The sequence below is a fragment of the Macaca nemestrina genome, chromosome 4, assembly GCF_043159975.1.
Source record: "Macaca nemestrina isolate mMacNem1 chromosome 4, mMacNem.hap1, whole genome shotgun sequence".
Taxonomy (NCBI): domain Eukaryota; kingdom Metazoa; phylum Chordata; class Mammalia; order Primates; family Cercopithecidae; genus Macaca; species Macaca nemestrina.
Window position 1 is genome coordinate 118,289,636 of NC_092128.1, and position 16,432 is coordinate 118,306,067.

Genomic DNA, 16,432 nt, shown 5'->3' on the forward strand with positions numbered 1-16,432 from the left:
ATGATGATGATGATGATTTTGAGACGGAGTCTGGCTCTGTTACCCAGGCTGGAGTGCAATGGCGTGATCTCGGACCTCTGCAACCTCCACTTCCTGGGTTCAAGGGATTCTCCTGCCTCAGCTTCCCGAGTAGTTGGGATTACAGGCACAAGCTACCAGGCAAGGTTAATTTTTTTTTTTTTTTTAGACGGAGTCTCCCTCTATTGCCCAGGCTGGAGTGCAGTGGTGCGATCTCGGCTATAATCCCAAAGTGCTGGGATTATGGGCATGAGCCACTGTGCCAGGCCTAGATTATTTTTAAAGACACATGCACACGTTATGTTTATTGTGGCACTATTCACAATAGCAAAGACTTGGAACCATCCCAAATGTCCATCAATAACAGACTGGATAAAGACAAGTTGGACATATACACCATGGAATACTATGCAGCCATAAAAAAGGATGAGTTCATGCCCTTTGCAGGGACATGGATGAGGTTGGAAACCATCATTCTCAGCAAAATATCACAAGGACAGAAAACCAAACATTGCATGTTCTCACTCATAAGTGGGAGTTGAACAATGAGAACACATGGACACAGGGAGGGGAACATCACACACTGGGGCCTGTTGGGGGGTGGAAGCCTGGGGGAGGGAAAGCCTTAGGAGAAATACCTCGTGTAAATGATGAGTTGATAGGTGCAGCAAACCAACATGGCATATGTATACCTATGCCACAAACCTGCACATTGTGCACATGTACCCTAGAACTTAAAATATAATAATAAAAAGGTGCAAAATACAAAAATTGCAGTTTTTGCCTATTTTAAGACTATAACATGAAGCAAAATTCTAATCTTCATTGTCACATGCGAGCGTTTACCAGACCAAACTTAATATATCACTTTCAAAGTTATGCCAACAGGTGGGGCAGAGTGACTCTCTCCTGTAATCCCAGCACTCTGGGAGGCGGAGGCGGGTAGATCATCTGAGGTCAGGAGTTTGAGACCAGCCTGGCCAACATGGTGAAACCCTGTCTCTACTAAAAATACAAAAATTAGCCCGACGTGATAGCTTGTGCCTGTAATCCCAACTACTCAGGAATCTGAGGCAGGAGAATCACTTGAACCCAGGAGGCAGAGATTTCAGTGAGCTGAGATCTGCCACTGCACTCCAGCCTAGGCAACAGAGCAAGACTCCGTCACACACACACACAAAAAAGTTCTGCCAACATTTTTCATTTGCCCCATACGATCTGCAGGAAAAAAGCATGTTTTTAAATTTCCTCATGAATGAGTAATTTGAAGAATTGAACATCGCATTAAATAAAGTGGTTGCTAGTAGATAAATGAATATAATTAAAGAATGTATCTAAATAAACTTTGTAAACAATATTTTGTAACATCTTGAACTTTACTGTAAATTGCTTAATTTTATGTCGTAAAAACTGATAAAGCAATTTTTTAAACTTCCTAAGAAGATGTGATATACATTCTGCATTGATAAATGCCCAAATCATATAGGAATTTGACTCAAGAAATAGAAAATAAAGCTGCAGTTATCTTTTCTTGGAAGAAGAAAGGAATATTTTATGTGCTCTTGCAGTTTTCTTAAATAGGCTTAGCAAATTAATTCAATAACTTCAGAATTGATAATTAAACATACTGACACTACTTCTGTACTTTCTGAATGATTTTGAGGCAAGGAATGTGATCTCTAGAGATTTCTAGAAGCCCCATGTACCACTGAGTTTTCTAATGCAATGTATATTCATGTTCTTATTTAGCTACGGTAAATTGCCTTCTGACTTAAGAACTGCCGAACCTCAGGGGTTAGTAATTCAGTCACACAATGATTTGGGAAACGGTGTTGACGCTGTTTGTTAAGTTTGTTTAGTGGGGAGGTAAATGCCTTAATCTTGTATTAGAAACTGAAATAAATAGTGGTGCGAATAAAATGTCAGTCAGGATGCATGTAGTTGGAAGTAAGGGAAATAACCTCTCTACAGCTACAGATGGTCAATTCTGTTTAGGTATTTGGCCAGTCTCTTTCAGGTACTTACTTGCCTTCTCTAGTTCCTGGGGGAAGAGGCAGCAATTTGCAGCCCTGTTGTTAGCAGTTAATGTCGGAAAAATTACCCAAGGGAAACATGTGACTAGCTCAGTTGTTACGCATCAAATTTGAAAGGCAGTATTTGTCTTCTTTTTTAACATGAGAAAACTGTAAAATGAAGGAAAGCATACCCTAGAGGTGGCATGAGTGAATGTCTTTTGAGAATTGTACTTGTTCTAAGAGATGGGTTTTTGCTTAAGCACCTCTTCAAAGACTCTTTTCATCTTTAAGGTGTCAAAAAAATTCTTCAATAAATTCCATAGATACTTTTTTAAATGAACATTTGTGGAGCACATGAGAAGTGTCAGGCATGGTAGTAAGTGATGGGGATTAAGGAAGGGGACCAGCCCCACTCAAGAGGAGGGTGATCAACATTTGTTGGATGCCTTTAAAGCACTATCTAAATATTATTGATCAGTAGGATGAGATAGATAGCTCTCATTTTATAGCACTCTGCACTGATACCATCACTTAGATAACATAAACACCCATAAAATAAGCACTATTATTCCTATTTTATTTTATTTTATTTGAGATGGAGTCTTGCTCTTGTCGCCCAAGCTGGAGTGCAATGGTGCAATCTCGGCTCACTACAACCTCCGAGTCCTAGGTTCAAGTGATTCTGCTGCCTCAGCCTCCCGAGTAGCTGGGATTAAAGGCACCCGCCACCATGCCTGGACAATTTTTTGTATTTTTAGTAGAGATGGGGTTTCACCATGTTGGCCAGGCTGGTCTCAAACTCATGACATCATGTGAGCTGCCTGCTTCAGCCTCCCAAAGTGCTGGGATTACAGGTGTGAGCCACCGCACTTGGGCTGTTATTCCCATTTTAAAGATGGGGACAGATAGAACTGGCAATGTTGGCCATGGCATGCCCTACCTCACACTCTTGGTGAGAATCTGCATCACTGGATTGCTGAGTGTCCAGTGACCCACATGCTCCTGCTGACTGGACCAGCCCTATTTACATTTGACCTTCAGGAAAACAATTGATAGTGTGGAAATAAATGAAGACCAACCAAATGGAACAGGCAAAGCCTATTTATTCAGAGTCAGCCATCATCACTTGCATTTCGGCAGAGACTCAAAGGCAGGCAGAGAACTAGGAATGTTTTATAGTGGAAAAGGGAAGGCACCGGGGGTGAGCCCTGATTCAGGCTGTCGGCCTGGAGAAGCTGAGGGGGCTCACCAGAAGGGATGCTTCCCACATGATTGTTTAGGGGAGGATATTTGCCTACCCTAAGTTGCAAGCAGGGACAAAAATTAGGGAATCTGCAAGTTATTAATCAAATCCTGGCCATTTGAGGTGAATTATTAGAGGAGTTGTTTGGCCTCCTGCATCAGTTGTTAGAGAGAGTTGTCTGTCTCCTACCCGGAGTGTGTCTCCTAGGTAGCAAGCCGGCACCCGGGCCGGTTACTGTAGAGAATGGCTTGGCTTTCTGGTCAGGTTGCTGCAGATTGTGGGCCAGAGTTCAGTTCTGTTTTCATATATGGTCTGGCCATTTGCATGTTCATTCTCTCAATAGGCTTCCAGCAACTTGCAGCCTGGGTAAAAAAAAAAAAAATAGAAATGGAACTCAGTCGATTCAGAGTCCCCTTTCAGAAACTGGGAATAGGAACCTGGGGAACTGTAGTAATTGGGGAGTGGGAAGTATGTTGGTTCCCTATTGATGTGTAAGACACTCCCCCAAACATGTGACTTCACCAAGGATTTAGGATGTTGGTTGAGTGATTGCTCTGCTACTTTCACCTGGGCTCCCTAATGAGGCTGCATTTGGCTGAAGGTCTGCTGGGCTGGAAGGTCCAAGGTGGCCTCATTGATATGCCTGAGAGTTGGTGCTAGGATGTTGCCTGGGCACCTTGTTCTCCACTACATAGTCTCGCACCCTCCAGCAGGCAAGTCCAACTTCTTGACAAGGTGGTTTCTGGACAGCAGTCCAAGGGGAGAGTGGAAACCACAAGATCTTTAAAGGCTAAGGCACCGGAGCTCCTAGAACATTACTTCCATCACAAACTACTATTCAGAGCAATCCATGGGCCAGTCTAGATACAATGGACTGGAGAACAGACTTGCCTCAATCATTATCAATAGATAACTAATATACTCCCCACTTCCTGATTGCTACAATTTCTCAGGTTTCTATTCCCAATTTCTTCTCCTCCTCCTCATTCCTCCTCCACCCCCCTCCTCCTCCTCCTTTTCCTCTTCCTCTTCTTCCTCTTCCTCTTCCTCTTCTTCCTCCTCCTCCTCCTCCTCCTCCTCCTCCTCCTCTTCTTCTTCTTCTTCTTCTTCTTCTTCTTCTTCTTCTTCTTCTTCTTCTTCTTCTTCTTCTTCTTCTCCTTCTTCTCTTCTTTTTCCTCTTCTTCCTCTTCTCCTCCTCCTCCTCCTCCCCCTCCTCCTCTCTCCTCCCCCTCCTCCTCTCTCCTCCCCCTCCTCCTCTCTCCTCCCCCTCCTCCTCCTTTGCAGTTTCACTCTTGCCCAAGCTGGAATGCAATGGCGCGATCTTGGCTCACAACAACCTCTGCCTCTTGGGTTCAAGCGATTCTCCTGCCTCAGCCTCCTGAGTAGCTAGGATTATAGGTGCCTACCACCATGTCCAGCTAATTTTTGTCTTTTTAGTAGAGATGGGGTTTTGCAGTGTTGGCAAGGCTGGTCTCAGACTCCCAATCTCAGGTGATCCACCTGCCTTGCCCTCTCAAAACGCTGGGATTACATCCAACCCCTATTCCCTGTTTCTAAAAGATAACTCTGAATTGGCTGAGCTCCATCTCTATTTATTTTTTTATCTGAGCTGTAAGTTGCTGGCCACCTACTGAGAGAATGAATTTACAGAGACAAGTTTTTTTTATTTTAATTGATAGTAGTGGCTGCATGACGACATAATGGGACGGGCCAATGCCATAGGAAGAGTCCCTCTTCAGGATCACACAGGAAAGCACGTTTTTGGTCATGCTATGTTTTGGATGTTTGTCCCCTCCAAATCTTATGTTGAAATATGATTCCCAATGTTATAGTTAGGACCTAATGAAAGGTATTTGAATCATGGGGACAGATACCTCATGAATGGCTTGTTGCCATACTCATGATAATAGTAAGTTCTAGCTCTATTAGTTCCCGTGAGAGCTGGTTGTTGCGAAGAGCCTGGCACCTCTTCCGCTTTCTCTCTCTCACTTCCTCTCTCTCCATGTGTCCTGCATGCCAGTTCCCCTTTGCCTTTTGCTATGAGTAGAAGCTTCCCGAGGTCCTCATCAGAAGCAGATGTTGATGTCATGCTTCTTGTATAGCCTGCAGAATTGTGAGCCAAATAAACCTTTTGTTCTTTATAAATAACTCAGCCTGAGATGTAATAGAGTAATCCAGCCTTGAAATGCACTTTAAAACTTTTTTTGCTTCCTTTCTGATTTCAAAATGTAGCCTTGTACTGTGAGATTCTTTGTTTCTCTGCCTTTCCCGCCAGGCACATTGGTGCACAGCTCTTGCTTATCTAATTATGTGCTTGCTTAGAAATTCCCAGGACCAATTTTGAAACAAACCAGGCAGAGAGACCCAGCTGCAGAATCTTCCTGCTCACAGGAAGTTAGAAACATTGAGCCTACCACTACCATTCCAAAGGCAGGATGATGCAAATTGGTCTTCAGGATGGGTGATTCCTCAAGATAACCATCGGAACAATACAGGCAGCCCAAGTCCGGTGCGGTGGCTCATGCCTGTAATCCCAGCATTTTGGGAGGCTGAGGCAGGCAGATCACCTGAGGTCAGGAGTTCAAGACCAGCCTGACCAACATGGTGAAACCCCATCTCTACTAAAAATACAAAATTAGGCAGGCGTGGTGATGCAAGCCTGTAATCCCAGCTACTTGGGAGGCTGAGGTAGGAGAATTGCTTGAACCTGGGAGGCAGAGGTTGCAGTGAGCTGAGATCGCACCATTGTACTCCAGGCTGGGTGACAAGAGGGAAACTCTATCTTAAAAAAAAAAAAAAGACAGGCAGCCATGTACTCTCTTTTTCACTACTCTTGTAAGTTTTCCACACCTTTTTTCTTCTTAAAGCCCTTTACTCAGCCCAGAAGGCTGAGAGGGTTCATTTGAGGCTGAGTCCAGCTATTCTCTCATCTGCTAGCATTTGATCAATAAAAGCTGCTTTCCTTTTACCACACCTCAGTTCTCATTCTTTGACTTCTGAGTGGCCAGCATCTGGACATGAGTCAGTTACACAGGTATTTTTTTTTTTTTTTTTTGAGATGGAGTCTCACTCTGTTGCCCAGGTTGGAGTGCAGTGGTGTGATCTCAGCTCACTGCAAGCTCCGTTTCCTGGGTTCACGCCATTCTCCTGCCTCAGCCTCCTGAATAGCTGGAACTGCAGGCGCCTGCCACCACACCTGGTTAATTTTTTGTATTTTTAGTAGAGACGGGGTTTCACTGTGTTAGCCAGGATGGTCTCGATCTCCTGACCTCGTGATCTGCCCGCCTTGGCCTCACAAAGTGCTGGGATTACAGGCCTGAGTCACCATGCCCAGCCAGGTATTTCTTTATAGCAACACAAACGGACTAAGATAGATCAGGTGACAAAAGTTGGAGCAAGCAGACAGCCTGAGCCAGAGCCGTTATGGGGATTTCCATGGCAAAGGCAAGGCAGGGAAGGGTGAACAATTTAGAACTGGCCCGTTTGAATAATGTTGGCAGACACTGGGCCTTAGGAGTGGTCTCTAGTTGTCTGGTACCTGGCCCTGGATGATTTAAGGCAGGAGAAATATTGGCTTGGCATGTGAAAGTTAGATAAGGAGGTAGTTGGAGCAGTTGGGTGAGCATATGAAAGATGTGTGATCTCTAAGAATTGGCTAGCCCTGGATGGGGCAATCTCTTCAGATTTGTATTTTAATTTTTTTTAACTTTTTTAAAAATTGGCCACTTAGAACTCCCTCCTCTCCCCAGACTTTTTTTTTTTAAACAGAGTTTCTCTCTTGTTGCCCAGGCTGGAGTGCAATGGTGCAATCTTGGCTCACTGCGACCTCTGCCTCCTTGGTTCAAGCGATTCTCCTGCACAGCCTCCCAAGTACCTGGGATTATAGGTGCATACCACCACATCTGGCTATATTTTTTGTAGTCTTAGTAGAGTCAAGGTTTCAGCATGTTGGTCTGAAGCAGGAGTTAAAAGAGAAAAACAAGTTTCCTGTACTTAACTCACTCATTCCAAGGACAGTGGTAGGCAGGGCCCTGGCAATACCTTGACAACACTGTCTGGAAAGTCGGAAGCCAAAGGACTGGGCTCCAGACATTCCCCCAGAGCAAGGTTAAGAAAAACAAATTTCTTTACTGTCGCCCCTTCCCCTTGCTGTAACTCATAGCTATTTTTATAAGCACCTGTATTTTGCAAGGTTTTGTAAGTTCCTGTTTCTTCTTCAATGCAGCTGCAAGGTCACAAGCTATGCTAAAGATTATGAGCCCTGTCACTGTTTGATTAACTGTCTTTGTTCTGTTCCTGTAAGCTTGCTTGTAAAAGTCAAGCCCTGTTTTTGTTCAGGGCTCAGCCTTTTGGTTGCGAATCTGCTGAGCTGGTGTGCACCTTAACAAAATCCTCCTGTTCCACTCAATGGTCTCTCTAGTCCTCTGATTTCCTGCAACAGGTCAGGGTGTTCTTGAACTCCTGACCTCAAGTTATCTACCTCCCTCAGCTTCCCAAAGTACTGAGATTACAGACTTGAGGCACCACACCCAGCCTCCCCAGATTTTTATAATGCCAAATCATCATAAGATATAGAAAAGAAAAAAGAATGATTGAAACAAGACTTCACCTCTGGATGGGAGGAGCAGCAGAGTTCCATTGTCAGGGGGCTTGCACGTGGGATGTGTGGAGGCAGGAGTATGTTGCCATTAAACAGCTCCCCCACTCCCAGGAACCTGGCTGGTATTGAACAGCTATACTAGTCATGAGTGCAACTCCAGAGAACAGCTGCCCTTGGTCCTATTCTCATGAGGTCTGGCTATATTTCATTTCCTGTCCTTGCATTTAATGATCTTTTGGGAACTTTGTAAGAACCCTCTCCCAACTACTGCACTAGTTGTAGGGCCTTTCTCTTTCTTATAACCAAAAATTCCTTTTCTAGAACACTCTTCAAGTTCACAGTGCTTGCTAGCTTTGAAATTGATTTTTAACTCACATCTCCTGATTTCAAGCCTGCACTCTAAATTTACACCACCCTACTGGAATTAATATCCACCACTTGAAATAGAATTCCATACTTTATTCCTCAACCTAAGGAAAGCCAAGGGAACACAAAGGGATGCCAGCATCATTACTACCTGTGAGAAAGCTGGCTTTGCCAAGTATTGGTGCATGTCATGGGTAATTGCTGGAAGGAGGCTTAGTTCAACTGCCTTAAGGAAAAGACTCTTGCGAACTGACTTCCACTTTGAAAGCATGGAAGCAATTCTTTATTTACCCCATGAGAGCAGTGGCTATTTGTGACTCAGAATGAATCCCATTCTAACCAGCCTACTGGCCCTTTCCATTGATTCTGTTTCCCCTTTTATTTCCATTTGCCTCTCTCCATCCTGCTATCCCCACTAATTGCCACCTGAACTATTGCAGCAACTCTCTCACTGACCTCCCCTGCCTACTCCTGGGCCTCTATGGTCCATTCTCCACATGCCAACCAGTGTGATATGTCTAAACTCCACTTCAATTATATCACAATCTTTTCTTAGATCCTCAATGGCTACAAAACATTGCTCCTCGGTTAAAGTCTAAAATCTTTTGTCTGCTTCCCTGGGTAGCACTGCCTACATTTTCCAGCTACTCCATTTGTCTGCTGCCATCCCATCACTCTTAAGCCATTTTTGCACAGCTCTTGAACTTCTAGTTCCTCCAAAGTGTCACACATGTGCCCCCATTATAGTCAAAGAATGACCACCCCTAGCACTGCTGCCACTCCCAGCCCCACTTCACTGCACATGGCTTTCATGGTTTCATAAAAAGCCACCTTTTCAATGAAGTGGTACGTTTTTGGTGGGCTACCTGTTAGCAGGTAGAAAACACACATTTACATAGAGAATTGTTTGCTAAAGCTTCCAATCTGCTTGGCAAAGAGACAGAAAGTAGGCTACGGCTGTGTGGCCACATGAACAGGAGGAGTTTGGAGCTTCCCTTAGCCCAGGGTCGCTAGAAGTGGACCCTGTATTCAAAAGGGTGATTTAGAAGGAGATGAGGATCATAATTTTGTGCTGGTTTTCCATGCTGAAAATGGGAGGGCTGGCATTACTATGCCTCATAAAAGGCACCCAGGTCTTTTCCATTTTCACACCACCCCATCATATCCACATCCTCAAGAGGATATACAGAGGCAGCACCCTGGTGTTGTTTTCTCTATCTTCATCTTTCCAGCTCCTGGGTGTTTCAGAAAGCCCACTGATTTTTCTCATATGACCAGGGGAATCTAATACAGAGGGTAGCCCGAGACCACTATCTCACAAATTGTTTTCCTGGCAGGGGGCTTCCCTAGTCTCCTGGCTAAGGTCGCCTGGTTTCGTGTGTCTCTTTCTTATTTTTTTCTTTTCATTACATTTATCACTCTTTACTTATTGAATATCTATCTCCTTGACCATTGTATTAAAAAACAAAAGAACATGTCTATTTAAAATATCATGTAATGCCTTAATTGGCAAAATATTCACATGCTTTAAAAACCATGTTTTTTTAAAACATGGTTTAAAAACAAAATAGTATAAATATACAGTAAAACACTTTGGTCCTGCCTATGTGGGGACTTCCTCCTACCCCATTCCTACCTCTCTCATTACATTTCCTCCTGGGAAATATTGCTGATGAATAACATTTTATATATGGCATTTTGCACATGGTTAAGTTTTTCAGTCAAAGGATATATTCATCTTTAATTTTTATAGATAGGCCAAGTTCCCTCCATAAATGTTATACCTATTTGCATTCCTTCCAGCAATATGTGAGAGATCCTGTTTCCCCAAAGCCTTGAAATAAAACATTATCAAACTTTTGGATCTTTCTAATTTCATCAGTGAAACATGGTACAATATAAGTTTTGCCAATTTTCTTAAGTAAATAAGCTTGAATATCTTTCATATGCTTCTCTAGATGATCTGTTCACTGGCCATTTTTCTAATGTGTTACTGATATTACAATTGCTTTCAGGGGACTGTGTATATATTGGAAAGGTTGGTCCTTATAATGTCAATTGTGAATATTTTTTCCATTTTAAGTTTTGTTGGCCATGCAGAGGTTCTTGATTTTTATATAGTAGAATTTTTTTTCTTTTGTGGCTTCTAAATTTTGAGTCATATTTAGAAAGACATTCCTCTATTCAGTGCCATACAGGAATTATCCCAAGTTTCCCTGTTAATATTTTTATGGTTTTATTACCTACTTGTATATATTTTACCATATTGGGAGTTTGTCATGTTATAAAGTGAGAAATATGGATGGAATTTTATTTTCTTAATGACTAGATAATTGTCCCAAGTAATTTGTTTTTTCCCCATACTCTTTTGAGATGCTACCTTTATCATACACTCAACTTCCACATACATGTAAATGTAGTTTTGGACTTGTTTATCTGTTCCATTGGTCTATCTGTTTGCCAGTATCATACAGTTTTAACTATTGTTTTATACCTATGTCATAGAGCTATTTCTTTTTGTTGATTTTTTTTCAGAGATTTTCTGGCTGTCCTTTTGCTAAGTTTATACTTCCATATGAACTTTAGAATCAATTTCATTTAAAACATACCCCCCTTTGGGTTTTTAAAAATATATATGTCTTAATTTTTAAAAAACTTTTTAATTGAAAATATCAAACATTTATAAATCTAGACAGAATAGTATAATGAAGCTCCATGGACTGGCAGCATCCAACTTCAATGATCATTTCATGGCCAATCATGAATTTTCTTATTAATTTCCTCACCTTATGTTATTTTGGAAAAGATCCCACATATACCATTTCAACTTTAAATATTTAAATATGTAAATAAAAAGTTAAGATTTATTTTATAAAGCATCATTGTAGTACCACAATCACACACACCTATAATTTGTTTTTTTCAGACAGGGTCTTGCTCTGCCACCCAGTCAGGAGTGCAGTGATCATGGCTCACTGCGGCCTCAAATTCTTGGGCTCAAGTGATCCTCCCACCTCAGCCTCCCAAGTAGCTGGTACTGCAGGTGTGCACCGCCTAATTTTTTTTATTTTTAATAGAGACAGGGTCTCACTATGTCGCCCAGGCTCATCTTGAACTCCTGGAGTCAAGTGGTTCTTCCACTTTGGCCTCTGAAAGTGCTGAGATTATAGGTGTGAGCCACCATGCCCAGCCCAAATTATTTTTTTTAATAATAATTGTTTAATAGCTTGTAACTGTCCCATAAATGCCATATTTTTCTGGTTTTTAACTGAGATCAAGTTACATTTATAAATTAACTTAAAATTGACATCTTGACAGTTGAGATTTCCCATCGAAGGATATGGCATATAGTATATCTATCTTTCCATTTATTTTATTGAAGTCTTTTTTTTTTTTTTTTTTTCCAGACAGGTTGCCCAGGCTGGAGTGTAGTGGCTCAAACACACCTCACTTGAAGCTTCAACCTCCCAGGCTCAAGTGATCCTCCCACCTGTCTCCTGAGTAGCTGCAACATGCAAGACGTCTGGCTAATTTTTAAATTTTTTGTAGGGATGGGGTCTTGCTGTGTTGCCCAGACTGGTCTCAAGATTCCTGGGCTCAAGTGATCCCACACCCTTGACCTCCCAAAGTGCTAAGATTACAGTTGTGAGCCACTACGCCTGGCCTTAAGTCTTCTTTTAGTCATTTACTGCTGTTTGGGATTTCTTCATGTAGATATTTTATTTTCTTCTTTTATTTGATGTTTATTATCTAAAGATGATAATGGATTTTGTAAGTTATACTCTGTAACTGGTTGTTGTTTTTATTTATGAATGATATTGATTTATATGTGGGAATTTTGCATCCACTAACTTACAACAGTTTTTCCTTGTTTGTTATTCTTTTAAAATAGACTCTATTGCATTTCAAGGAATTCATCAAATTATCTGTAAATGGTCATGGTCAGAACTCCTCACTAATTTTTACCTCTAATTTAAAAATTACTGGTTTCCTATCTAATTGCGCTGACCAGTGCCTCCAGATCAGCACTAAATGATAGTGGTGATAGTGGACACCCAAGCCTGGTGTAAATAAATGAGTCAGTGAAGGCAAAGATGGTATTATGAGAAAGACTGATGATGAGACAATCTTCTTCTAAATACAAAATGAGTTTTCAATGCTCTGACAACATGGAGCATCCTTAAAGACTAAACTATGGCAAGGATATTTAATTTACTTCCATATTTTTTATTAGTAAAATTTGTTTACTTTTTATAGGCAAGTATGAACCACTTTGAGGTTTTCTTCCCACTCCTAATTCTCAATTCCTATGTGTGCAGTATCATCTAAGAGAATAAGTGTTCTTGAATATTCTGGACATGTGGCATGACCTTCTGCACCAACTCTTCTAGATGTGCTTGCCTGGTGTGCCGTGGACCCTGAATCGATATAAACAAGTATACTTCGGGTGTCCCCAGTTGCTAAAGATGTTAAGTTTCACACATAATAAATATTCAGAAACAGCATGCTGAAAATAAAGAAAAGAAAATCAATGCCTCATAAAGAAATTCATCTCAAATAATCCCAATGAATACTGATAAAATTTTAAAATTATATACTCTTCTTTTTTTTTGAGACAGGATCTGGCTCTGTCACACAGGCTGGAATGTAGTGGCATGATCACGGCTCATTGCCACCTCTACCTCCTGGGCTCAAGCCATCCTCACAGCTCAGACTCCTGAGGAGCTGGAACTGCAGGCACATGCTACCACACCTAGCTAATTTATTAATTTTTTGTAGAGACAGGGTTTTGCCATGTTGCCCAGGCTGGTCTTGAACTCCAGGGTTCAAGCAATTTAACTGCCTAGGCCTCCAAAAGTGATGGGATTATAGGCGTGAGCCACCACACCTGGCCTATATACTTTTTTCTTTTCTAACATAACTATTTTCAAATATCAGTCTAATGAGTGGGAAAATAAGCTACTGGAATAAAGAGCTTATGAAAAGATAAGTAGAGGGAGAGGAGGATAATACGGCAGCCAAGTGACCTCTCTGTTCCACTGTTTCTCCCTTCTCCACTCCTTGCTGGCTGTGCTGAGGAGCAGGGGAGAGAGGGCTTGTTGTCTAAAAACCAGATCTATGAAGCCAACTATAAGAACAGATAATATGAGTTCAAATGCATATGAATATATAATCAAATATGAAACTCAACAAATATGCTCATTTCTAACATATATTATTGTTATATCTTTATTTTCTCACTATTTGGCCAAAAAGTGTCATAAAGGAGGGCATGCCCAAGAAGGCTGAATAGGAACAGCTCCAGCCTCCAGCTCCCAGCGTGAGCAACACAGAAGACGGGTGATTTCTGCATTTTCAACTGAGGTACCAGGTTCATCTCACTGGGGCATGTCGGACAGTTGGTGCTGGTCCGCGGATGCAGCCCGACCAGCGAGAGCTGAAGCAGGGTAAGGCATCACCTCACCTGAGAAGCACAAGGGGGAAGGGAATTCCTTTTCCTAGCCAAAGGAAATTGAGACACATAACACCTGGAAAATTGGGTAACTCCCACCCTAATACTGCACTTTACCAAGGGTCTTAGCAAAAGGCACACCAGGAGATTATATCCCACACCTGACTCGGAGGGTCCCACGCCCACGGAGACTCCCTCATTGCTAGCACAGCAGTCTGAGATCTAACTGCAAGGCGGCAGCGAGGCTAGGGGAGGGGCGCCCACCATTGCTGAAGCTTAAGTGGGTAAACAAAGCCGCTGGGAAGCTCGAATTGGGTGGAGCCCACCGCAGCTCAAGGAGGCCTGCCTGCATCTGTAGACTCCACCCCTGGGGACAGGGCATAGCTAAACAAAAAGCAGCAGAAACCTCAGCAGAGGTAAATTTCCCTGTCTGACAGCTTTGAAGAGAGCAGTGGATCTCCCAGCAAGGAGGCTGAGATCTGAGAACGGACAGACTGCCTCCTCAAGTGGGTCCTAACTGGGAGACATCTCCCACTAGGTGCAGACCAACACCTCACAACTCACGTGGCTGAGTACACCCCTGAGACGAACCTTCCAGAGCAAGAATCAGACAGCAAAACTCGCTGTTCAGCAATATTCTATCTTCTGCAGCCTCCACTGCTGATACCAGGGCAAACAGGGTCTGGAGTGGACCTCAAGCAAACTCCAACAGACCTGCAGCTGAGGGTCCTGACTGTTAGAAGGAAAACTAACAAACAGAAAGGACACCCACACCAAAACCCCATCAGTACGTCACCATCATCAAAGACCAAAGGCAGATAAAACCACAAAGATGGGGAAAAAGCAGGGCAGAAAAGCTGGAAATTCAAAAAATCAGAGCACATCTCCCCCTCCAAAGGAATGCAGCTCATCGCCAGCAATGGAACAAAGCTGATTGGAGAATGATTTTGATGAGTTGAGAGAAGAAGGCTTCAGTCGATCAAACTTCTCAGAGCTAAGGGAGGAACTATGTAACCAGCGCAAAGAAACTAAAAACCTTGAAAAAAGAATGGATGAATGGCTAACTAGAATAACCAATGTAGAGAAGTCCTTAAAAGAATTGATAGAGATGAAAACCATAACACGAGAACTACGTGACAAATGCACAAGCTTCAGGAACTGACTCGATCAACTGGAAGAAAGAGTATCAGCGATTGAAGATCAAATGAATGAGATGAAGCGAGAAGAGAAGTGTAGAGAAAAAAGAGTAAAAAGAAATGAACAAAGCCTCCAAGAAATATGGGATTGTGTGAAAAGACCAAATCTACATCTGATTGGCATGCCTGAAAGTGCCATGGAAAATGGAACCAAGTTGGAAAATACTCTGCAGGATATCATCCAGGAAAACTTCCCCAACCTAGTAAGGCAGGCCAACATTCAAATTTAGGAAATACAAAGAACGCCACAAAGATACTCCTCGAGAAGAACAACTCCAAGACACATAATTGTCAGATTCACCAAAGTTGAAATGAAGGAAAAATTTTAAGGACAGCCAGACAGAAAGGTCAGGTTACCCATGAAGGGAACCCCATCAGACTAACAGCAGATCTCTTGGCAGAAACTCTATAAGCCAGAAGAGAGTGGGGGCCAATATTCAACATTCTTAAAGAAAAGAATTTTAAACCCAGAATTTCATATCCAGCCAAACTAAGTTTCATAAGTGAAGGAGAAATAAAATCCTTTACAGACAAGCAAATGCTTAGAGATTTTGTCACCACCAGGCCTGCCCTACAAGAGATCCTGAAGGAAGCACTAAACATGGAAAGGAACAACAGGTACCAGCTATTGCAAAAACATGCCAAAATGTAAAGTCCTTCCATGCTGGGAAGAAAGTGCATCAACCAACGAGCAAAATAACCAGCTAATATCATAATGACAGGATCAAGTTCACACATAACAATATTAACCTTAAATGTAAATGGACTAAATGGTCCAATTAAAAGACACAGACTGGCAAATTGGATAAAGAGTCAGGACCCATCAGTTTGCTGTATTCAGGAGACCCATTTCACATGCAGAGACACATATAGGCTCAAAATAAAGGGATGGAGGAAGATCTACCAAGCAAATGGAGAACAAAAAAAAAGCAGGGGTTGCAATCCTAGTCTCTGATAAAACAGACTTTAAACCATCAAAGATCAAAAGAGACAAAGAAGGCCATTACATAATGGTAAAGGGATCAATTCATCAGGAAGAGTTAACTATCCTAAATATATATGCACCCAATACAGGAGCACCCAGATTCATAAAGCAAGTCCTTAGAGATTTACAAAGAGACTTAGACTCACATACAATAATAATGGGAGAGGCCAGGCGTGGTGGCTCACGCCTGTAATCTCAGCACTTTGGGAGGCCGAGGTGGGCAGATCATGAGGTCAGGAGATTGAGACCATCTCAGCTAATACGGTGAAACCCCATCTCTACTAAAAATATAAAAAATTAGCTGGGTGTGGTGGCAGGCACCTGTAGTCCCAGCTACTTGGGAGGCTGAGGCAGGAGAATCACTTGAACTTGGGAGGTGGAGGTTGCAGTGAGCCAAGATCGTGATACTGGCACTCCGGCCTGGTGACAGAGCGAGACTCCATCTCAGAATAATAATAATAATAATAATAATAATAATAATAATAATAATGGGATACTTTAACACCCCATTGTCAACATTAGAGAGATCAACGAGACTGAAAGTTAACAAGGATATC

The 16,432-nt window shown here is 42.2% G+C and overlaps 1 protein-coding gene across 6 annotated transcripts in view; it reads right to left on the minus strand.

The window, feature by feature from the left end:
- Positions 1 to 12,448: 12,448 nt before the first annotated feature.
- LOC105492352 (Sad1 and UNC84 domain containing 3) overlaps positions 12,449 to 16,432 on the minus strand; it is a 47,076-nt gene continuing 43,092 nt past the window's right edge. For 5 of the 6 annotated variants that reach the window (XM_011759365.3, XM_011759369.3, XM_011759368.2 and 2 more), the window contains one exon: positions 12,455 to 12,749. In XM_011759365.3, coding sequence (XP_011757667.1) covers positions 12,630 to 12,749 — 120 coding nt within the window. In that variant the 3' untranslated portion in view covers positions 12,455 to 12,629. Of the gene's footprint in view, positions 12,750 to 16,432 lie in introns of all 6 variants that reach the window. The other variant, XM_011759367.2, reaches the window with a different exon arrangement.